This window comes from Danio rerio, chromosome 25 (genome assembly GCF_052040795.2).
Source record: "Danio rerio strain M-AB ecotype USA chromosome 25, GRCz13ab, whole genome shotgun sequence".
Taxonomy (NCBI): domain Eukaryota; kingdom Metazoa; phylum Chordata; class Actinopteri; order Cypriniformes; family Danionidae; genus Danio; species Danio rerio.
The window spans coordinates 34,339,303-34,360,530 of NC_141045.1; the positions used below are offsets into that span (position 1 = coordinate 34,339,303).

Consider the following 21,228-nt stretch of genomic DNA (forward strand, 5'->3'; position numbering starts at 1 on the left):
ATACCGTAAAAAATTCATACCGTTACAACCCTATTTGCACCCGAATCCCCTATCCGCAACACCCACGACGCTTTTCGGCTTCGTGATCAACCCGTGCCTCAATCGTTAACCAGATTAGTTAACAAGCACCAGTTATGCCTTCAAAATCTTGTTCAACATGAACAACCAACTGTCTGTGGTGCTGTAATCGCCCTGTGTGCAATTATGCTGTGCTGCTGAGGGGTAGATGATGTCTGCAGCACAGAATGATGACGCATGTCGCTCAAAGATTATGTAAAAGTCCCATGAAATCCGACATAACCGTTCACACTGCGGTCGCATTGCAACCATAGACTGTAAAATATATGGACGTAGTATCCGTGACGTCACTCAGAGGTTTCTAAAGAGCGCAAAAGAAGCCACAAGTAGGCGCGGAAAACCGTCGCCATTTTGTTCGCGCGTCATCACACCCACGGCAGGATACCAAACAAGGGCAAAGAGGCGGAGAGTGAGCGGAGCTACAGACACCTGCTAGCATTTAGCTTAGACCTGGTTCAGACACACTTTACTTTGGGAGAACGCTTAATACTTTATCACCTGCGACTCGTTTGTGTTCTGACCACTTGTGCTTGGTTGTATACTATATCAATAAAGTGTTTAGACTTGTAAAAACACTGCTGTAATACACTGAGCCACTAAACATTGTTCTTATGACGTTTTTCAACAGGAGGAAAACGCGAATTACTTCCAAACACTTCAGATATAGTCTGTGTTAGTTAATGTAAGACTATTGATGAAATCCAGCATAACACTGTATGACAACACTTCAGATGACTGTTCTAGAGCCTACAGCTAATCAATTCGTCAGATTCTGGAGTGCATTACAGCTCTAAATATAAATGATAAATGATCTTAAATAAAACAAATACATGTATAAAGATAGTATAAAAAGTATATAACTTTACTTACATGGGAAACGGAGGCCACGTGAATGGCTTGTGAGCACAATTAAGTGCACTCAGCATGCCATGCCATCTAATAATTGTAGGAAACAAGTCCAAAAGGCAGTTGACTGTGTAAAGCCACATAAAACAACACAGAAATACGATAAATATGCCGAGTTCAGTGGCTAATCTGCAGGATTCAGCTGAGGTGACGTGACGGCGACCAACGAGACCTAGCTGTCACTCAAGTGGCCACGCCCTTAATTATGCAAACTTAATATAACTTAGTATAAAGGAAACGGATGAGTTATAAAAAAATTCACCCCCCTCACAGTTGTCATGAAGGGTAATATTAGCTGTATTAACCAAAATCTTTTTTTTATACCCGGCTGTAAACACCTTTTTTTCTGCTGTAAAGTTGGCCATTCTAACAGTGGGCTCAATTGAAATTTGCCAGGAGCGGCCAGGACTAGCGGAAATTCGGATGAATTGCAGTTTTAGTTACTTCCATATTGGCTTCCTGAGGGAGAGTGGGAGGTTGACGCTTGATTGCAAAACATCAGATCTGTGTCTGATTTAAGACTACATATGAAAGTGGCACAGATCTGACCTAAAAAAGATCAGATTTCATGCGGTTTGGGCTGTTCACACTGTCATCATCTGAGTCACATGAGGGGGAAGAAATCAGATTCGTGCCACATTTGCCTGCAGTGTGAATGTAGCCACAGACACAGCCTTCCCACCCCATGGAGAGAAAGTGTGAGAAAGCTTGTCTTGTTTACATTTGTTCCTTCTCCTGCATTTGTTTCCCATCACCCAACCCCATCTTCACTCTGCTCACACAGTAAGGCCCCGTTTACACTAATGCGTTTTCGTTTTTTACGCTTAAGTTTTGCTACGCTGCACCGTCTCAGTGTGGATGAGGAAAAACGGAGACATCTGAAAACGGAGGCGGGACTGCTGGGATTCGCTACCTGATTGGGGCTTTTGTGTCATTGCGTATGCTTCCCTTATTCGTCAAGCCTCTATCACATGACTATAACAAATGGCTTTAACGCTACCGGAAACAGTACTGTAAACAACAACATGGGCACAGAAATGGGAGCGTTGTTTGTATTGTCTGTTTTAGGCGCCATTGTGCAGTGATTCATTTGTTACGTTTAGTAACAACTCGACCTCGTCGTCTGTCCACAAAAATACCTCTCTTGCTTTCTTTGCCATCGCGTTTGTTGACTAACAATAACCAAATGCCGAGCGAAACCCATGCTTTCTGTTTATACTGGAACGCACATGCCCAGATTGCGCGAATGGTCACGTGATATTCGTTTTTGGTGGCGTAGTGTGGACGGAGATATGTTCAGAGACGCTAGGGGAAACGCTAGTGAGGACGCGGATCATTTTTGATCTAAAACGCTGTTTTAAAATTAAAACGCACTCGTATAAACGGTGCATCAGATCATATCAAAGTATTAATGTTCAGTATGAATGCAAGTGACTTCATCCATCTGCTTTAATATCATTCAAAATGTCGCAGCGGGACTGAATAAATGGTCTTGTTCCCACAGAAATAAGCATAATCAAAGTAAATATTTGTCACTTTAGGGATCTTTGACCCAACACCACTACTACCCAAATGACCGCCTGTTCCCCACAGGAGGTGGGCTTTCAAATGTTGTTTTAAACACCTCTGGGGTCTGTTCACACCTGGTATTCAGATGCATTTTTGTTGATCTTATCACAAGTGGACAAAAGAGACACTTTACCGTTCACACCTGGCATTTAAATATGTTTCTTTTGTTGACTTTCAACCACTTCTCTCATGACGAGGGTCTGTGGGTGGGTGTTGAATATCTCTCTTTAAAGAAAACCTATTATGCAAAAATCACTTTTACAAGGGGTTTAAGCACAGTTGTGTGGCAACAGTGTGTGAGTATAGGCCTTGTTTACACTAATGCGTTTTAGTTTGGAAGTTTTGCCACGGTTACGCCATCCGTCCACACTACGCGGGAGTTTTCGAACGCCGAAAACGGAGCGTTTTGGAAATGCTGGAGAGGCCGTTTTCATTCTGAATTGCTGCTGCTCTGTCTCAGTGTGGATGGGGAAAAACGGAGACATCTGAAAACGGAGGCGGGACTGCTGAGATTTGCTACCTGATTGGGGCTTTTGTGTTATTGCGTACCCTTCCCTTATTCGTCAAGCCCCTATCACATGACTATAAAACATAGCTATAACGCTACAGGAAGACAGTAGACTAACCTTCACTGTAAACAACAACACAGACACAGAAATGGGAGCATTGTTTGCACTATTGTCTGTTTTAGGCACCATTATTCTTTTGTTATGTTTAGTAACAACTCGACTTCGTCGTCTGTCCACAAAAATACCTCTCTTGCTTTCTTTGCCATCACGTTCAATGTTCAACCAGCGTTTGTTGATAAACAATAACCAAATGCCGAGTGAGACACATGCTTCCTGTTTAAACTAGAACGCGCATGCCCAGAATGGTCACGTGATATACGTTTTTGGTGGCGTTGTGTGGACGGAGACATGTTCAGAAACGCTAGGTGAAACGCTAGTGTGGACGCGGATCGTTTTTGATCTAAAACGCCGTTTTAAAACTAAAACGCACAAGTGTACACGGGGCCATAGCCATCCTCTAATGCACAGGTGTCAAACTCAGTTCCAAAAAGGCCGCAGCCCTGCACAGTTTAGTTCCAACCCTAATTAAACACACCTGATCAAACTAATTGAGTCCTTCAGGCTTGTTTGAAACCTACAGGTTAGTGTGTTGGAGCAGGGTTGGAACTAAACTGTGCAGGGCTTCGGCCCTCCAGGAATTGAGTTTGACACCCCTGCTCTAATGGTAAAAATGTATTATTATTTTTTTATAATCACACTTCATTAAAACAGTATGCAGAAACACTTTCATTTGACATTCTCCATTTGTTCGTATCAGAGCCCTGCCCACTAGTTGCAATCTCTTCCTCATTACCATAAGATGTAAGTCTTGTTTTTGAATCTGCCACTATGTTGACACAAGCATTTGTAGCTCTGCCCTCTTCTGAAAAGAACACGTTTAAATATAAAGTGAGTCAACAAAAAGGCACAATTACGGTCGAAGCCTTAAAGGGGCAGATTCAAAGAGTTATGAAACATTATTTGAGCGGTACTTTGAGTTAAAACTTCACATACTTTTTACATTTTGTTCCAAAGCTTTTGAGGCTTAACCTTGCGTCCCTGAAAGATGCTTTGAATAAAAGGTCAATTTATTTTTGTAAAAGAATATGATTTAACACATCAGAACTGATCAGAGATCATTATACTGTATACATTTTTTTCTTTTGCTCCTAATACAAAACTAATATCTATCTATCTATCTATCTATCTATCTATCTATCTATCTATCTATCTATCTATCTATCTATCTATCTATCATCTATCTATCTATCTATCTATCTATCTATCTATCTATCTATATGCCGACCTATCTATCTATCTATCTATCTATCTATCTATCTATCTATCTATCTATCTATCTATCTATCTATCTATCTATCTATCTATCTATCTATCTATCTATCTATCGATCTATCTATCTATATGCCGACCTATCTATCTATCTATCTATCTATCTATCTATCTATCTATCTATCTATCTATCTATCTATCTATCTATCTATCTATCTATCTATCTATCTATCTATCTATATGCCGACCTATCTATCTATCTATCTATCTATCTATCTATCTATCTATCTATCTATCTATCTATCTATCTATCTATCTATCTATCTATCTATCTATCTATCTATCTATCTATCTATCTATCTATCTATCTATCTATCTATCTATATGCCGACCTATCTATCTATCTATCTATCTATCTATCTATCTATCTATCTATCTATCTATCTATCTATCTATCTATCTATCTATCTATCTATCTATCTATCTATCTATCTATCTATATGCCGACCTATCTATATGCCGACCTATCTATCTATCTATCTATCTATCTATCTATCTATCTATCTATCTATCTATCTATCTATCTATCTATCTATCTATCTATCTATCTATCTATCTATCTATCTATCTATCTATCTATCTATCTATCTATCTATCTATATGCCGACCTATCTATCTATCTATCTATCTATCTATCTATCTATCTATCTATCTATCTATCTATCTATCTATCTATCTATCTATCTATCTATCATCTATCTATCTATCTATCTATCTATATGCCGACCTATCTATCTATCTATCTATCTATCTATCTATCTATCTATCTATCTATCTATCTATCTATCTATCTATCTATCATCTATCTATCTATCTATCTATCTATCTATCTATCTATCTACCTACCTACCTACCTACCTATCATCTATCTATCTATCTATCTATCTATCTATCTATCTATCTATCTATCTATCTATCTATCTATCTATCTATCTATCTATCTATCTATCTATCTATCTATCTATCTACCTACCTACCTATCATCTATCTATCTATCTATCTATCTATCTATCTATCTATCTATCTATCTATCTATCTATCTATCTATCTATCTATCTATCTGTCTGTCTGTCCATTCATCCATCCATCCATCCATCTATTTCTGTCTGTCTGATGTGACGTCATCTTAAATCTTACCAAACTCCCCATCCTGGGATTCCAACCGTCTGGATGATGCTAATCACCACTTGCGCCATGAAGACGAAAAAGAACGCCATGAAGTTAAAAGAACTGTCTGACCTGCAGAAGACAAAGTGAATTATATTCGAGCATAATGACTTGATCCAGATTTGCAGTTTTTCTCAGTGGCTTGCTGCATTTCTCACTACACTATTTACATTTGCACAACAGTTAATGCATTTCTCAAAACAATTAGTACAAACTGCAAAACCTAGTTGATAACCTGCAAAAGCGTGTCACATGCTCAAAATGAAGAGCTCATTCCTCAAAAGCGAGTATTGATGTTGAAGAAAGTGTCAGTATCATCAAAATGAAAAGTCCTGACACCAGTTTATAAACAGGATAGTCAAATGGCTTTGTCATGTTTTCATTATGACAGTTTACTCTGGACATTTTTTCAGTGCAAAACAGTGACACTGGTGACACGTTCTGAAAATGCTCAAGACAACACTGTATACTATTTGCACAGCCATTTGAAAACTACAGCAAAGTTCGACATTACTGAATTTAGTGAGGTATCTGAGTACAAGACACTGAATATGTATGTTTCACATGTTTACTGCATTTGCTCTTTGCAATCCTAATTTATTCACAGCATTGTGCAAAAGAATAAATACACACTTATTTACAACAAACATAACCTCCCTTTGGGTAGAGCTGAGCACAACTGTAAACAATATTAAACTACATATTGGAGCTGAAACTACATCATACACAAGTCTGTAAATCATTGTTGAAATTGTTCAATTTAGAAGACATTTTCACAGGGTCTCTGCAGATATCATAATGTCAAATTTAAGACCTTTTAAGACCCTTTTAAGACCATTAAGTATTAAATTTAAGACCTATATCGCAATATCAAAAACACGCGAGAGAAAATGTAAAAGCACAAAATTAGGGGTAAAATAAAGTTATTTAAAATGAACAGTAGTAAAGTCAGATTAAATTCACCATTGAACTACAGAAAAAACAAACATCTTATGCAGATTTATACTTTCACCTGGCACCGCATCGCACAACTCACGAAACGGATTAAGGCTTTTATACTTGACACGTTCACCATTGAGATATGTTTTTTAAATGACAGGGGGCGGTCCAAAAAAACAGAAAGTAAAATCAGACGAATAAAAAGATAATCATCATCATTGAGGATGTTTTTGGGGGGCTCTTTTTTGTTGTTTTAACAAACTTATCCCTCAGGTTTTTCCAAAGTTTTACAAAAACTTTCCTCCTTTCCCATGGCTGTTGCAATTTCTAGCCAATAATTATTGGTCATTCTGGCAAGCAGAAATGTAACTGTGATAGAAAATAGGTAAAAACTTGATTAGGTATTATAGCCTACTGAACTATTCACTCTTCAAATAAACGCCACTATTAATCCCATTTTATCCCTAAAATAAAGTGAACTAGTGTCTGCTGTACAGTGTTTTGTGAAGTACAGTAAAGTACTTCAATTACTCTGTTGTGGTAATACTATAGTTGCTATGATAACACAACAAGTGTATTAAAAACAAACTAACCAGTGCTTTAGTTTTTTTTACAATATAGGGTATATTTTTCTACAATTCAACACACTTTACTGTAGTACAACTACACTGTATTTCATTTTATCAGTTCACTATTCCTAATACTACAGTATGCTGAGTCCGACGGAGCGAGAGCAGATCATTCGCACGTGAGCAGCCAGTGTTTTGAGAGCTCGCAAACAGTTTTGTCCATGAACAAAGGAAACCTGCGTGAGCAGAGATTCGCTCTCTCGTATTACAGCGCTCCCGACTTATAAAACTGCGCTTGCGACATTTCAATTCAATTCAATTCAGCTTTATTTGTATAGCGCTTTTACAATGTAGATTGTGTCAAAGCAGCTTCACATAAATGGTCATAATAAATGGAACAGTGTGGTTCAGTTTTTAGTGTTTAAGTTCAGTTCAGTTCAGCTCAGTTCAGTGTGATTTAATCATTACTGAGAGTTCAAACACTGAAGAGCAAATTCATCGATGCGTAGCTCTACCAATCCTGAACCATGCGAGCCAGACATTTGACATTTGTCAGTGAAATAACGGCATACTCTGCCAGCCGAAATCATGTCGCGCGCACTCAAAGCGAACTTCTGCAAACACCGCGATGATGTCACATTCGCCGCGCGCACTGGGTTTAATATCAGAAAGCTGATTGGCTATTGCAAGTTGACTTTTTTGTAGTTGTAATACCACAAATTACAATTGGACTAGTGAAATAAAGAACTACAACACCCCAAAAACCTAGCAACCACAACAAAAAGAATTTAAATGAGCATTAGATGTAGCGTTACATGGACATCGCAAAAATAAGACCTGTGCAAAAATATTTAAGACCCAGAACAGCGAATTTAAGACTTTTTAAAGCCATAAATTTCGATTTTTTGATTTAAGACTTTTTAATACTTTTTAAGACCCCGCGGGGACCCTGTTTCAGAAAGAAAAAAAAAGATTTAAAAAGTACTATAAATTTGCTAGACAGATTTTGACAACTAGTTCAACATTTTCTGTATGCAATGACTCAAGTAATGAAATGAGGACAGTTATATGGAATGACTATTCAGCATTCACAGGTTATGTTCATTTTGACTGACATGACATAAGCAAATGATAATGTTATAAACAGCAGAGAGTTGAATAAAAGCAATTGATGCATGTCCAAAAGCATTTGCAGTTTGTTGGAAGGAATGAGAAATGCATAAACTGTTGTGCAAATGTAAATCGTGTTGTGAGAGATGCACCAAAGTGACTGAGAAAAACTGTAAAGACTATTTAATAACCATTGTTAAATATTACTCACTTGAAGGCCTTGTAGATGGGCCTAAACCAGCACACGTATGAACAAGGGGTGAACAGGATCAGCCACAGAATAGCCATGCCAAAATTGGTTGCTCCGCCTCCTCCGCACATCCATGCTAGACAGCCAATCAGGTTCACTGCTAGAGTGGCACTGTTCACTATTAGTGTGAAAAACATAATTAGTGTCAACTAACATTTGCACTAGTAAAGTATTGAATTAAACAGTGAGACAATTAAATAAAAATCAATAGAAACCGTTTAATACATTAATAAATTTAGTTAAAACATTATCATAAATTAAAATGTTACAATATTATAATATCATATGATTATAAACAGTAAAGGGAGGAAGTTGATTACATTACAGGGAAAAGGGAAATATATGGGGTGAATCTAGGGCCATATACACTTGCAAAATAAAAGAAAGTTTTGCAAAAAAAATAATAATAATAATAATTGAGCAAAAAATAAATAAATGGATGCAAATTTCCAAAATTCGCAAAGCTAAAATAAATTTTTGAGAAATAAAAATTATTTTTAAAAAACAAAAATAAAAAACTGCAAAAGGGAAAATGAAGTTTTGAGAAACTAAAAATGAAATGTGCAAACAAAAAAGACCTGCAGAAAAAAAACAAGCAGTGCAAAAAAAATAAAATAAATAAAAAAATTTAAACTCCCCCCAAAACAAAACATACATATTTTCAAAACAGTTTGATTTGTTTTTTAGTCAATCGTGAGTTTGCGATGCTGTTTTCACTTTGCACTTCACGTTTCTGCGCATTTCACTTTGCACAAATTGAAACATGCAGAAATGTGAAGTGCAAAAAAAACAGAAAACAGCATCGCAAACTCACAGTTGACTGAAAAGCAAATCAAAATGAGCATTGCAATTGACTGAAGGGTTTTTGTAAAGGCAATGTTATACAAATCTTTTGCAAATATATATTGTTTTTTTTTTAATTGCAAATATTTTGTTTTTTTGCACTGTTTGATTTTTTTTCTTTTTCTTTTTTCTCCTTTTTTTTGTTTGCAAAGTTCATTTTTATTTCTCAAAAATCTATTTTCGCTTTGGGATTTTTGGAAATTTGCATTAATTTATTTATTTTTTGCTCAATTCTTTATTTTTAGTTTGCAATACTTTCTGTAATTTTGCAAGTATACATGGACCTAGATTGACTCCAAAGAAATAGTCATATCTGCTCACGTGTGACACGAAATGACTAAAATCTAACAGCTAAGTCATCTATCTAAGCTCAAAACTAACAGACACTTACTTCCTCAACTCTCAGACCCATTTCAAAACAGTTCCCATTCAGTGCGCTAATAAAAGAGGAATGTTGTAAACATGGCTAAAGCAAACGTAGTGCTTGTTAAACGTAGTAGTTGTTAAACGTGTGCAATAGCAAAAGTAATATGACACTCCACGTTTTCAGCCTGACAAATTAAAATACAAAACCTGTCTCTACAAGTTGTGCGTGTGTGTGTGTGTTTTCTCAGTGTTTACAGTAAAAACATTGACACTGTAATGGCAGAAAAGCAACATGATTACAATCTACTAGGGCACACATCCTAATAAGCTCTGACATGTACTGAAAATACTTCAGAAATCTGCTGGGGAATTGGTGAACATACGTATCCACAGGTAATACAGTCGTTTGCACATTGTACGATGCTGGTCTGGGATTTCGTTGAAGTCTTGGTAAAAACATGGCTTCAGTGGAATGAACCGTGGTAGAGGAGGGAAATTGTTTTCTGTAGGGAAAGAAAAACAATTTAAGAAAGTGTTAATATTGATTTATTATTATTATTATTATTATTATTAAGCAAAGAATATTTTGTGTTTTGGCTGATCATATCAATGGCTTTATGAAAACAGTTTTCAGAGTGTGCATTCTTGAATACAATACATTTTTTTGTTCATATAAATCTACAAAAACATACATTTTTCAATGCACATGCGTATTATGCATTGGGTCTACATGCATGAGCAAGAGTACTTGACAACCAAAACAACAATCATGGACTACATGATCGTAGTGTTTCTTAAAAATGAGATGCTGCCAACTTCTGGCCTGGCATGCATCATACAGCATTGGTAGTCATTCTTGAGATCCAAGAGAATGGGAATCATACCGTAGTTGTCTGTTTGCAATATCAGAAACACAAAACCTTTTGTTCTTAATACATTTGTGTGTTTGTGTAAAGTTTACCACATCATTACCTTTTAGGACATGGTAAAGCCATTTGTAATACTTGTAATACTATATAAATATCAAGCTACTAGGGCAGAGGTGGCCAAAACTCCATCCTGGAAGGCTGCTGTCCAGGGGTGCGTTTCCCGAACAACGACGTAGCTCACGGCTGAACTATCATGGTACAATGCATCGTTTGGGAAAAGAACGACGTAGTGACGAGTGTTTCCCAAAATGCATAGTTTCTCTACCGCAGATCCATCGCTTGAACCACGTTAGTTATAACGTAAAACACGCACAATGACACTCTAAGCATGGCGGAGGAACTACTTCATTACAGAAGAACCCCATAATTTCTTTGTGCAAATGATATTGTTTTACACGCACACGCATTAAAATAAAATCCAATATTAGTTTTGGTAAAAACATGCACTCGCTTTCTATATTAACTAAAATATATGTAAATGGCACATATATGTGTCATGTTCACCAGCGATCAAACCACCAGAGGTTTGTAGTGTTACAAAAATGATGCTATATTGATGGCGTATTCGCAGCTGTAATCTATTTAGGCTACACCATAAAACAGAAACATGATTAAAATACATAAAACCATGATTTGGGAGTATTTGTACAAGTCGGGATTCGAACCCAAAAGACATTGAAAGCATAGTAACAACGTGCACACGCACAGACCACTAGGCCGCATGAGACCGGTATGGGACCTGACTCCGGCAGTTACATGTAGATTCGCCAGGTCTCGAAACGCTTCTTAACTGATAGATGCTTTGAATCACTTTAGTCACGTGACCAGGCGTTTCGAAACACTTTAGTCACGTGACTTGGGTTTTTCGGATCATGCTTCGGAAACGTCAGTTTCACGTCAGCCATCCCTACTTACGACCTCTCGCCTGTTCTCTGCTTACGATTCTGGACTTCCTCTATACATCTGTTTGCACCTGTACTGACCATTTCTTGCCTGACTATCCGAATAAACCTGCATGTGGATCCAAACCTTAGTGGTCATTGTCACTCCCCGTATGTTTCCTTTACAAATATTATTGAGAATGACATATCCTATTCTAAAACAAATCACTTACAAAAGCTAACACATATGTTAATATCATATATGAATCATATGAATGGATAAATACTGAGGCGATTTATTATCAAATGAAACTTAATATTTATTATATATTAGGAAATTAAAAAATCATATTTTAATAATAATATTAATGATGATAATGATGATAATAATAATTATTGTTATTATTATTATTATTATTATTAAGTAGGGTATTGTTGATTTAATTTTTTTTTTTTTTTAGAAAAGTCTACTTTTACGATTTGACACTTGTAAACCACAGCAGAAAGTTCTAACCAGCAGGTCCATGTCATATACACAGTACAGATACTTAATAAATAATCCACTATAAATTAAAAGAATTAACATATGCTTTTTGATTTCACAAGCTTGGGAGACGTAATATAAATTGCGCTTTTAAATATTAGGTCACCTATAGCTTTCGCTTGAGGCTGTGTTCAAAATTACATCAATGCTTTCAAAGTGCACTGCGAAGGGAGCACAATTGTAAACATGAAGATCGCTAAAACTGAACTGTTAAAAATTGTTTGAAAGCAAATTACACCTAAGAGAGATGACCTCAATGCTTTTTTTATTTTTAATCATTTGAAGTTTAAATGTTTGAAGGTTCTAAATGAATAGAGCATAGGGTGGATAAGTGGAAACAGAACACAGCCAGAAACTATGTTTTAAACTAAAGCTCCAGAGCTGTAGTTGCGAGCACTCAAGTGCTTCCGAATGTTCGTTGGAACGACCGATTTGGGAAACGGCAAATCAACAAACTATGCTTGTAACGACGGAACTTGCAACCTTAGTTGGCTAACGATAGTTTTGGGAAAGGCACCCCAGGATAGTTACACCCCATTCACACAGGGCTTTAGTGCCAATGCTTCCCATTCATTTGAATGGGTGACGTTAAGCATTGCTAAACTGAATTGTGATCTGCGCCGATTCAGCTCCGTTGCTCACTGCAGGAGTTGGGCAGAAGTCAATTTTTCAAGCACCAACAGAAACATCAGCCAATCAGATTGCTTTTTGCAAATACCCTAGCTCAGACAGTAGCCAGCCTATGTAATTGGCTGACTCTGCTATGACGATCACGTCAGCCCCAACTTCTCCGTCAAGCGTTGATGCTGAAGCCCTATGTGAATTAGGCATTAAGCTTGAACATCCTTCAACACAACAGCCTGGAAGTGTCTAGTATACCTAGAATTAGCTTGATTAGCTGGTTCAAGTGTGTCTAATTGGAATTGGAAGTAAACTCTGCAGGACATCGGCCCTTCAGGACTGAGTTTGTGCACCCCTGTACTAGAGCATGGTAACAATTCAGTTTGGTTTGAGTTATAAGCTCTCACCTGCCATGGAGATTCTTTTCAGATCACCGTCAAACTTTACTGTTTAGAAACCTGTTAAAGAAACACACATTAAAGGCACTTAAGAAGTTTCTAATACTGCAGTAGCATTATCAAATATACTCCAGCTTATCTGCAAAGTAAAAACACACAAACAGGCAACAATGGAATACCTTGCATAAGCATAAGTATGAACTACACTGCTAAAAATTATTCATTGGATTTTCCATATTTTAAAGGTAAACAATTTACATGGGCTGAATTAACAAATAATATTTAGTGATGTTTAACTTAATTTGTTTGTTTAAATTTAGTCCATATAAATTGTTTGCAATCTTAAAAAATGGAGTAAATCCAATAAATATTTTTTTTCAGTGTAACTGCTTCACAAATAAAGCAAATGATGCTGTTCCTTATTTAGAAATACAGACATAATGTCCATGACCCTTCAGAACCTGTAACATTGACCATGAATACAGTATTTTCAAATGTAGGGCTTAAGAATAATAATACAGAAACAATGTCATTTAAGTTTTACCCTTATTTTCTGATTTTGATTCTCATTTACGAGTTTTATATAAATTTAGAGATGTCTGATAGGCGCCTAAACATAGTCGCCGTGACTAAAACAAGACTAAATTTGGACTCTAAGTGAAAATCTAATAGACATCTAAGAATAGGCCAAAACTAGACTAGTCATCAAATAAACAGAAATAAATGATTACACATATGAAGTCTGTCAATTTGATGACTAGTCTAGTTTGGGGCTATTCTTAAATGTCTATTAGATTTTCACTGACAGCTTAGCCTTGTTTAAGCCAAGCTATCAACATTGAGATTAAATTGTTTGCTGGGATCATTTTATCCATAAAAACGTAAGTATTTTACGTCTTGCCAATTTAGTGGCTAATTCGTACGAGTTTAGTCTTACGAAATTGTACGACTTTAAAAGGGAGGCGTGGCACCTAACCCCACCCCAAAACCCAACCGTCATGGGGGGATGAGCAAGTCGTGCTAAATTGTACGAATTACATCGTACAAATTCATACGAAATAGCCACTAAATCAAAAAGATATGAATTGCCGTAAGATTGTGTTGGACATTTCATATGCTGCAAAACAGTTACAGGATAGCACTGTATGTCTGTAACAAAATATAAAACATAACACATAAGCTGTCCACGTATATGGCCACTAAGTCCTAGGAGGTTAACGACCAGGACAAATTTAAAGTCTATTCAAGTCCACTATTCCAACTCTATACAAAATTTAGCATTTTAACTAACAGTAGACGTACACAATATTATTATTGCTTTTTCATCATATGCTTAAGAAATAACAATAATAACAGCCTACTCATATTCACCTTTATTTTACAACTACAGAAACTCGTGAGAAACTTGTGATCTTTATTTTCAGCAAAAAAAAATCACGATAGTCATTTTAGCCAGAATTGTGCAGCCCTATTTGTATCTTGTATGTAAGATGCCAATTTAAACCAATAAAGGGGGTTTAGTTGTATCAGATTTTAATGTACGCAAGTTTAACAATTAAATACATAAAACTGATTTAAAAAAACAAGAGCCCTGATTTATTTTCTCTGGTAGAGTTAATTTTGCTCTTTAATAAAGAAAAAAAACTATACCTTTTAGCTGATTACTGCATTTATCGAAGGAATTATTGGTAGAATACTCAATTATTAAAATAATCAATAGCTACAGCCCTACATTTTCATATGTATTGAGCAGCCCTAGTTCATAATAGATGTTGTTCAGAAAATTAAAGCCAAAATTGTTGATAAATTTGTTTTGCCAGTTCAGAATCAATTGTTTCTTTTAGGAGACAAATAAATTGCATTTATTTTCGTTTGCTTCGCAGGCACTCATAAACATTTCATTTACACTTGGCATATAATATAATATTTTAAAAAGCATGAAATTATTATTATTTTTTTTAATGAATTTCTTGGAGGGACAAGTTGTCCCACAAACTAACATGATGTTGACTAAAATAGCTTGATTGTTTTACACCCTAAAATACATTTAGGAATATGTTCATTTTCTTTTTTTTTCTTTTTTTCTTTCTTTTTTTTTTTTGGAGTTTCCAAAAGAAAATACATATATAGCTTACATTATCTCTCATACAGAAAGAGACTTACAGATCTTGCATATGATATGTATTTTCTTCCCTGTAACAAGAACAACTATAAACAGTAAAACATGGGAAGTAGGCATGGGACAATAACCGTTTTCAAGGTTTACTGGAGTTTGGAAAAGTCAAGGTTTTAAAACCACCAAAATTTTCTGCTATACCGTTCCTAAGGTAAGTGTACGATTTTTTTTTATTTACGTTTTGTTTTTAGGAAAACACTATCTCCAGCAGAAAAGATATTTAAAGATGTTGTTTTAAATTGTAAAGAAAGCTGTGTTTTTGAAACAAAAAAAATATGTTGTGTTCAAAGGGGAATAAGTTGTTGTTTTTTACCCAGACATTGAAAAAAGAATATATTTTAGAACAGAATACAATACAATACAAAGAAGAAGAAAATTAAAGTGTAAATATATATATATATATACATATATATATATATATATATATATATATATATATATATATATATATATATATATATATATATATATATATAGACACATGATATTAAAAATTACAATTCAATGAGAATATATTTATTTTCCATGACAATTCTCCGTATGATTAATATGCCATTCTGATTAATACTGGAATATTAAAAAAAAAATCTGTATTTGTCAATCGAGTTAACGTAATTCATGCACATGATACTAAATAAAACTAATATTGCTCAATTCTGAGTAATAACGTTCGATATATTCTGGAGGTAAAATAGTGATTATTACATTGTAACTTTTGACTGTTATTACATTATTAACATTGATCTGAAAGCAAAACAGGTTTATGAGGCCTGGTAACTGCATTATCATTGTTTCACCACATACAGCTATCAAATGGACAGTATTAGAGTTTATTAAGAGTGACTGATTTAAGCATGTAAATAGCTAATATTAGCAATACTCTGTTGTATTAGCGAATATTAGCAAACCTTAATTCATATAGCGAACATAATTTAACCAGTTATTCTTTGGGGTTACCGTTTACTGATCATCCTTAGCACTTAGTGAAAAAAAATCTATTTGTATTTCAAATGGTAGATTTTCTACCTCTTATATCGCCAAACCCTGTTGAAATGTGAAGGGCATGTCGCCGGGGTGGTGTATAGCCTCGATATCCACTGATAACTAGCTATTCTAAGCTTATATTCAGCGCAGAGTTGTTATAAAACGTAGAACAGTAGTGGATAAAGAGGAAACGGCAGCGAAATAACATTTTCCAGCGCGTTTTCATTCATTTCGGAGCCGTATCGAGGTCGAGCAGAGCGCCCTTCACGAGAAAAAGATGGTGCTGAACGGGGAGGTGTTTGATTCAACAGAGCAGGCTAAAATATTGCAGGCATTTTTGTTTTGTTCGATCGTCCAAAACGTAATAAATCCGTTCAGAGTGCACATATTTGGTGAAACACCAGCAGGACAGTGAAAAGCATCGCTGGAGACCGTTCCCTTACCTTCTCGCGCGTTCACCCAAAATGTGTTCCCGCTGCTCGCGCCCTCTCGCACCTAATGAACCACTTTTACTTTCAATGATCGACGTGATTGTGATGGCGAGGTTTTACAAATCCGTTATATTATATTATGAGGTGATGGGAGTGAAAACAATCACGTCACGGTACTCCTACACACGCACGCGCGTCGCCGAGCATCTAGGATGAGCTTGTGATGATGATGATGATGAGTCCAGCAGATCGTGAGGCATCAAACCTCGCGATACTTCATTCCTTCACTCGACCCAGACCTCTCCGTGGTACTGAAGGAGAAGATGCTGCTGTGGGAAAAATAAAAGATCACTGGACAATTCTCAGCTCCTCTGGATTTACGATTTATGCACTGTAAAGGCCAGCAGTCAACTTTATCAAATGAAATGAGTATAGTTAACTCAAAATTGACTGAAAGTTCATTCTACTCATTTGAAAAGAGTTTTGAACTCAGTGTTGAAGGAAATTAGTTAATCAAATACCTCATTACTTCAATTTAAATAGAGTAAGTTCACTGTACTCATAAAGATTTGTTTTTTTGAGAGGGGTCTGGATGCAGACCTGGTGCAGTGCAATCTGAGCTGCATCCAATGTTTTTTAATGGGCTCACCTAACCCCACCCCTAACCCTACCCATCACAGTGACGTCACTCACTCCATTTGAGTGCATTGTGTCTGACATTGCATCGCTGAGTGATGCAATCTCAGCTTGCATCATAAAGGCTGCATCCAGATACTATTAGGTTTTTTTTACTCAAATGGTTTATAGCAATCGGTTTCCTCAAATGCTTTGAGTTGACTTTACTTACTGCGTTTTACAGTACTCAGTTGGTTTGAGTTCTCTTCATTTATTGGCGTTTACTGTGCTCAAATTGCTTTGTTTACTCAGATGGGTTAAGTTCACAGCACTCATTAGGATTAGCTTTTGAACTTAAATGGTTTGTTGCAATCGGTTTCCTCAAATGGTTTGAGTTACCTTAATGTTTTGGGTTTACAGTGTAATTCTGTATTTGAGGAAAATAGTTTTGAATTTGTATAAGTCTGTAGTTTTGGTTTTATTCTGTGAACTGCTTGTTGCATTTCTTCAAAATGTAAAATAAAATGTAACTAAGAGTATTTTATTTGCGCAAAACAACAAACAAAAAAAGGTGTGATGTCTTTACTTGACAACACAATACTAATGTTTTAACATACAGAAGAATATTTGGTGAAATAATGTGGATTTTCAATAACAATTATTTTTTTCTGACCAAAATAAATGTTCGAAAATGACAATGTTTATATATATATATATATATATATATATATATATATATATATATATATATATATATATATATATATATATATATATATATATATATATATATATATATATATATATATATAAATATATATATATATATATATATGAGCACGGGGCACAAAGTAACGCAGGGTTAAATGTAACACAGAGTTTTAAGGTATTTGCTCAATGCTTCAGAGGTTTTCACCACAGTGTTGGCAGATGTCTGCCTGCCAATTATTGAAAAAGTTTGGCGAAATTTGGATGAGAGACACAAGAGCAGTATGCAGCATAAAATTAGATATAATATATCAAATATATTGTATTATATATATATTTAAAAAATATTTTTATTAACGTGAAATCTTATATTGTTCTGATCACCGTCTTCTAGTCTAAAAGATGAAACCATTTTGAAAGATGTAAATAACACACAGTGACTGCCAACTGGGTTTTGAAGAAAACATGACACAGCAGGGTTAGTTGTAACAGGGTGTAACAATTAAGCCATACACTGTTGAACACCAATTAAACTAACAAATTTTTTTTTTTTTAGTGTAATGTTGAGAACTTTTTAAATAAAAAAATGTTTTTTTATAGACAAAAAAAATATTTTATTGCTAATACTACAAATAAATGCATTGTATAATAATGTATAATAATACATATAAATCCAAATGTTTTTATCCAATAAATGAATAAACATACTGTGCAATGTAGAATGCAAAAAATTGAGCTAAGTAATGAGGAAATAAAGCTACCTGTAAAAGTAAACTAAATTTAAATTAAATGTGTGTAATCTGCCTTTTTAATCATGCGTTACAACTAACCCTCTGTCTGTTACAACTTGCCCCGCAGGTGGGGTACATAGTAACATTTTTACTCCTGGCACTTTTAGCAACACTGCAGAGAAACCACAGATCCGACGTACATAATTCCAGTGCTCATTTGTAGGAGAGGCTTGTGTTTTGATGGTAAAAAACAAATGGTTGTTCTAACCCAAATACTTTTTTTATTATTGACTATATATATATATATATATATATATATATATATATATATATATATATATATATATATATATATATATATACCTGTATATATAACAGTAACTTACAGTACAATACTGTATTGTAAATCAAGTATGTTGAGGCATGTTGAGAAATAAATGAGTTTTTTTATGGTAAAAAAGTGTGTTATTTAAACATAAGTGTATAGTTTTACAAGAGTGTTTAATTATGCAAAGGATATGTAGTGTTTTGCTAATTGAGTGAGTGGTTGTGCTAACTGTGTGTACTGTTCTGATAACACGGGTTATTGTGTTTTGAAAATCGTGCTTAAGCAATCCAAACAACTGTAATAAAGAGACTAAGCTAAAAATCAATGAATGAATGAATAGTATATACACCACACGTAAAGGACAATTTTACATTTTAATTCACTCATTCATATGTGATCATATTTCTCACTTCATTTATAACTTCAGGGCAAATTTTAGATGAAAATGTAGAAATCTCAAATAAAAATGATTAAAATATAGAACACTATTTAAAGCTAACTAACTGTTGTGCAGAGCAGATCGCATCTTTTGTTAATTTCATGGAAGATTCTAGGCCAGCTGGCCTTTTCGCTGGGCTTTTTTCAGAATCTATCCCTCAGCAAAATGCTGACCTGATTTTTTCATACATAATTGATCTTCAAGATTCTTCTGCCAATAATATTAAGTGCTCTATAACGTTACAACGAAACGAGAACTCAGCCCTAAGTCCTAAAGTGCTTCTCACATCTATGATAAGTGTCATAGATGCTCCATGTTGTACCTATATGGCATAAGAAAAAGACAGAAAACAAAGACCATTACCATAGATCAGTGGTTCTCAAACTTTTTTCATCACCTCAGAAAATAATTGTCTCTTCAAGTACCACCACAATGAGCAGTATTAAAATACAGAGGCATAGTAGGCCCAGTAAAGCTGCTACAACTCAGCACAGTAAAAAAAACGGGGCAAATTACCTCAGAAATATAGGCTATATGTCATATATGGCATATTATATACATCATTTTTGATAAATTGTAAAATGTGTGTAGCATGTACTTGACATATTTCATTCCTCTGCGTACCACTAGAAGGAAGCCTGAGTACCACTAGTGGTACACGTACCACAGTTTGAGAACCACTGCCATAGATCATTATGCAGTGACTGGTGTACATACTCTGTTTCTATTGAAATTGAATAGAAATAAAGTGTGTACAGCATCAATCACTGCGTAATATTCACTCTCTTTTTAAAATTCATGTTAAAATATAGTTGCAAATAGAACAACATACTTATGACGAGTAATAATACATTTTAAACATGCAGTCTCTTCTAGATCACAAAAACGCATGTATTAAATATTGTAAATATACAGAAGTAAATTATTCCTAGCTTCTACGTCTTATATTTTTGTGCCTTCTGGTTGGTTTATATCTGTGAGGAAGAGTCCAACTAAATTCCAATTAATATGGTTCAGTTTTGTCTATTCAATTGAAGATTATGGAATAGACAAACTTCAACTAAAACAGTAGCCTAGAAAATTACTTGGAAATAAGATTAGCTGTCTGTTACTCTCAGAAGGTCTGTTATATTGTTAGGTATCGTATTGACGCTCTTTAGTGAAGCCCCAACAAAACTGACCATCATCTATCAGCTGATTAACTAAACATATATTATTTAAGTACCAGCAATCATATAATCTATATTTTTATTTACCTGGGTAGAGTTGCTCCAGCTGTTCGTGACTTCTTTTTTAAACTGGAACATAAAGTCCACTCTAAAGCCTAAGAACAACCAGCTTGTATCTAAATTTGTGCTTACTTCAGTTGCAGCCACTGGTCTATATAGATCAGGTTGCACCACGTGTTACTTAAAGCAGAGGCGTAGCAATGAATAGATGAATAGCCAAATCAAAAAGTTACAAATTGCTGTGATTGTGTTGTCCTCTCGCTCAAGCTTTATGTTTTATGTTGAATATATTTAAAAAAAAATAAAGTTGTTGTTTTTAAGTTATATACACCCTGATTTTACTGATCCGGCCCACTTGGGGAAATATTTTCCTCCATGTGGCCCCTGAGATAAAATAAGTTTGACACCCCTAGGAGTTGTTGAACCTTTAGAGGAAAATACCTTTTATCTTAAAAATCCTGTAGCACCTATAAGGATAAGGAAACTCATTACAGAGTTTTATGTAGGATATATCCTGTG

General features: G+C 35.1%; 1 protein-coding gene across 2 annotated transcripts in view; it reads right to left on the bottom strand.

Annotated features, from left to right (window-relative positions):
• Positions 1-20,838, bottom strand: part of scamp5a (secretory carrier membrane protein 5a) — a 31,555-nt gene extending 10,717 nt beyond the window's left edge. The window contains exons 1-5 of one of the 2 annotated variants that reach the window (XM_087310368.1): positions 20,737-20,838; positions 13,078-13,128; positions 10,079-10,198; positions 8,448-8,604; positions 5,589-5,690 (exon numbers count right to left, since the gene is read on the bottom strand). In XM_087310368.1, the coding sequence (XP_087166494.1) occupies positions 5,589-5,690; positions 8,448-8,604; positions 10,079-10,198; positions 13,078-13,084 (386 nt within the window). In that variant the 5' untranslated portion in view covers positions 13,085-13,128; positions 20,737-20,838. Of the gene's footprint in view, positions 1-5,588; positions 5,691-8,447; positions 8,605-10,078; positions 10,199-13,077; positions 13,129-16,671; positions 16,733-20,736 lie in introns of those variants that run through there. The other variant, NM_205547.1, reaches the window with a different exon arrangement.
• Positions 20,839-21,228: the final 390 nt, after the last annotated feature.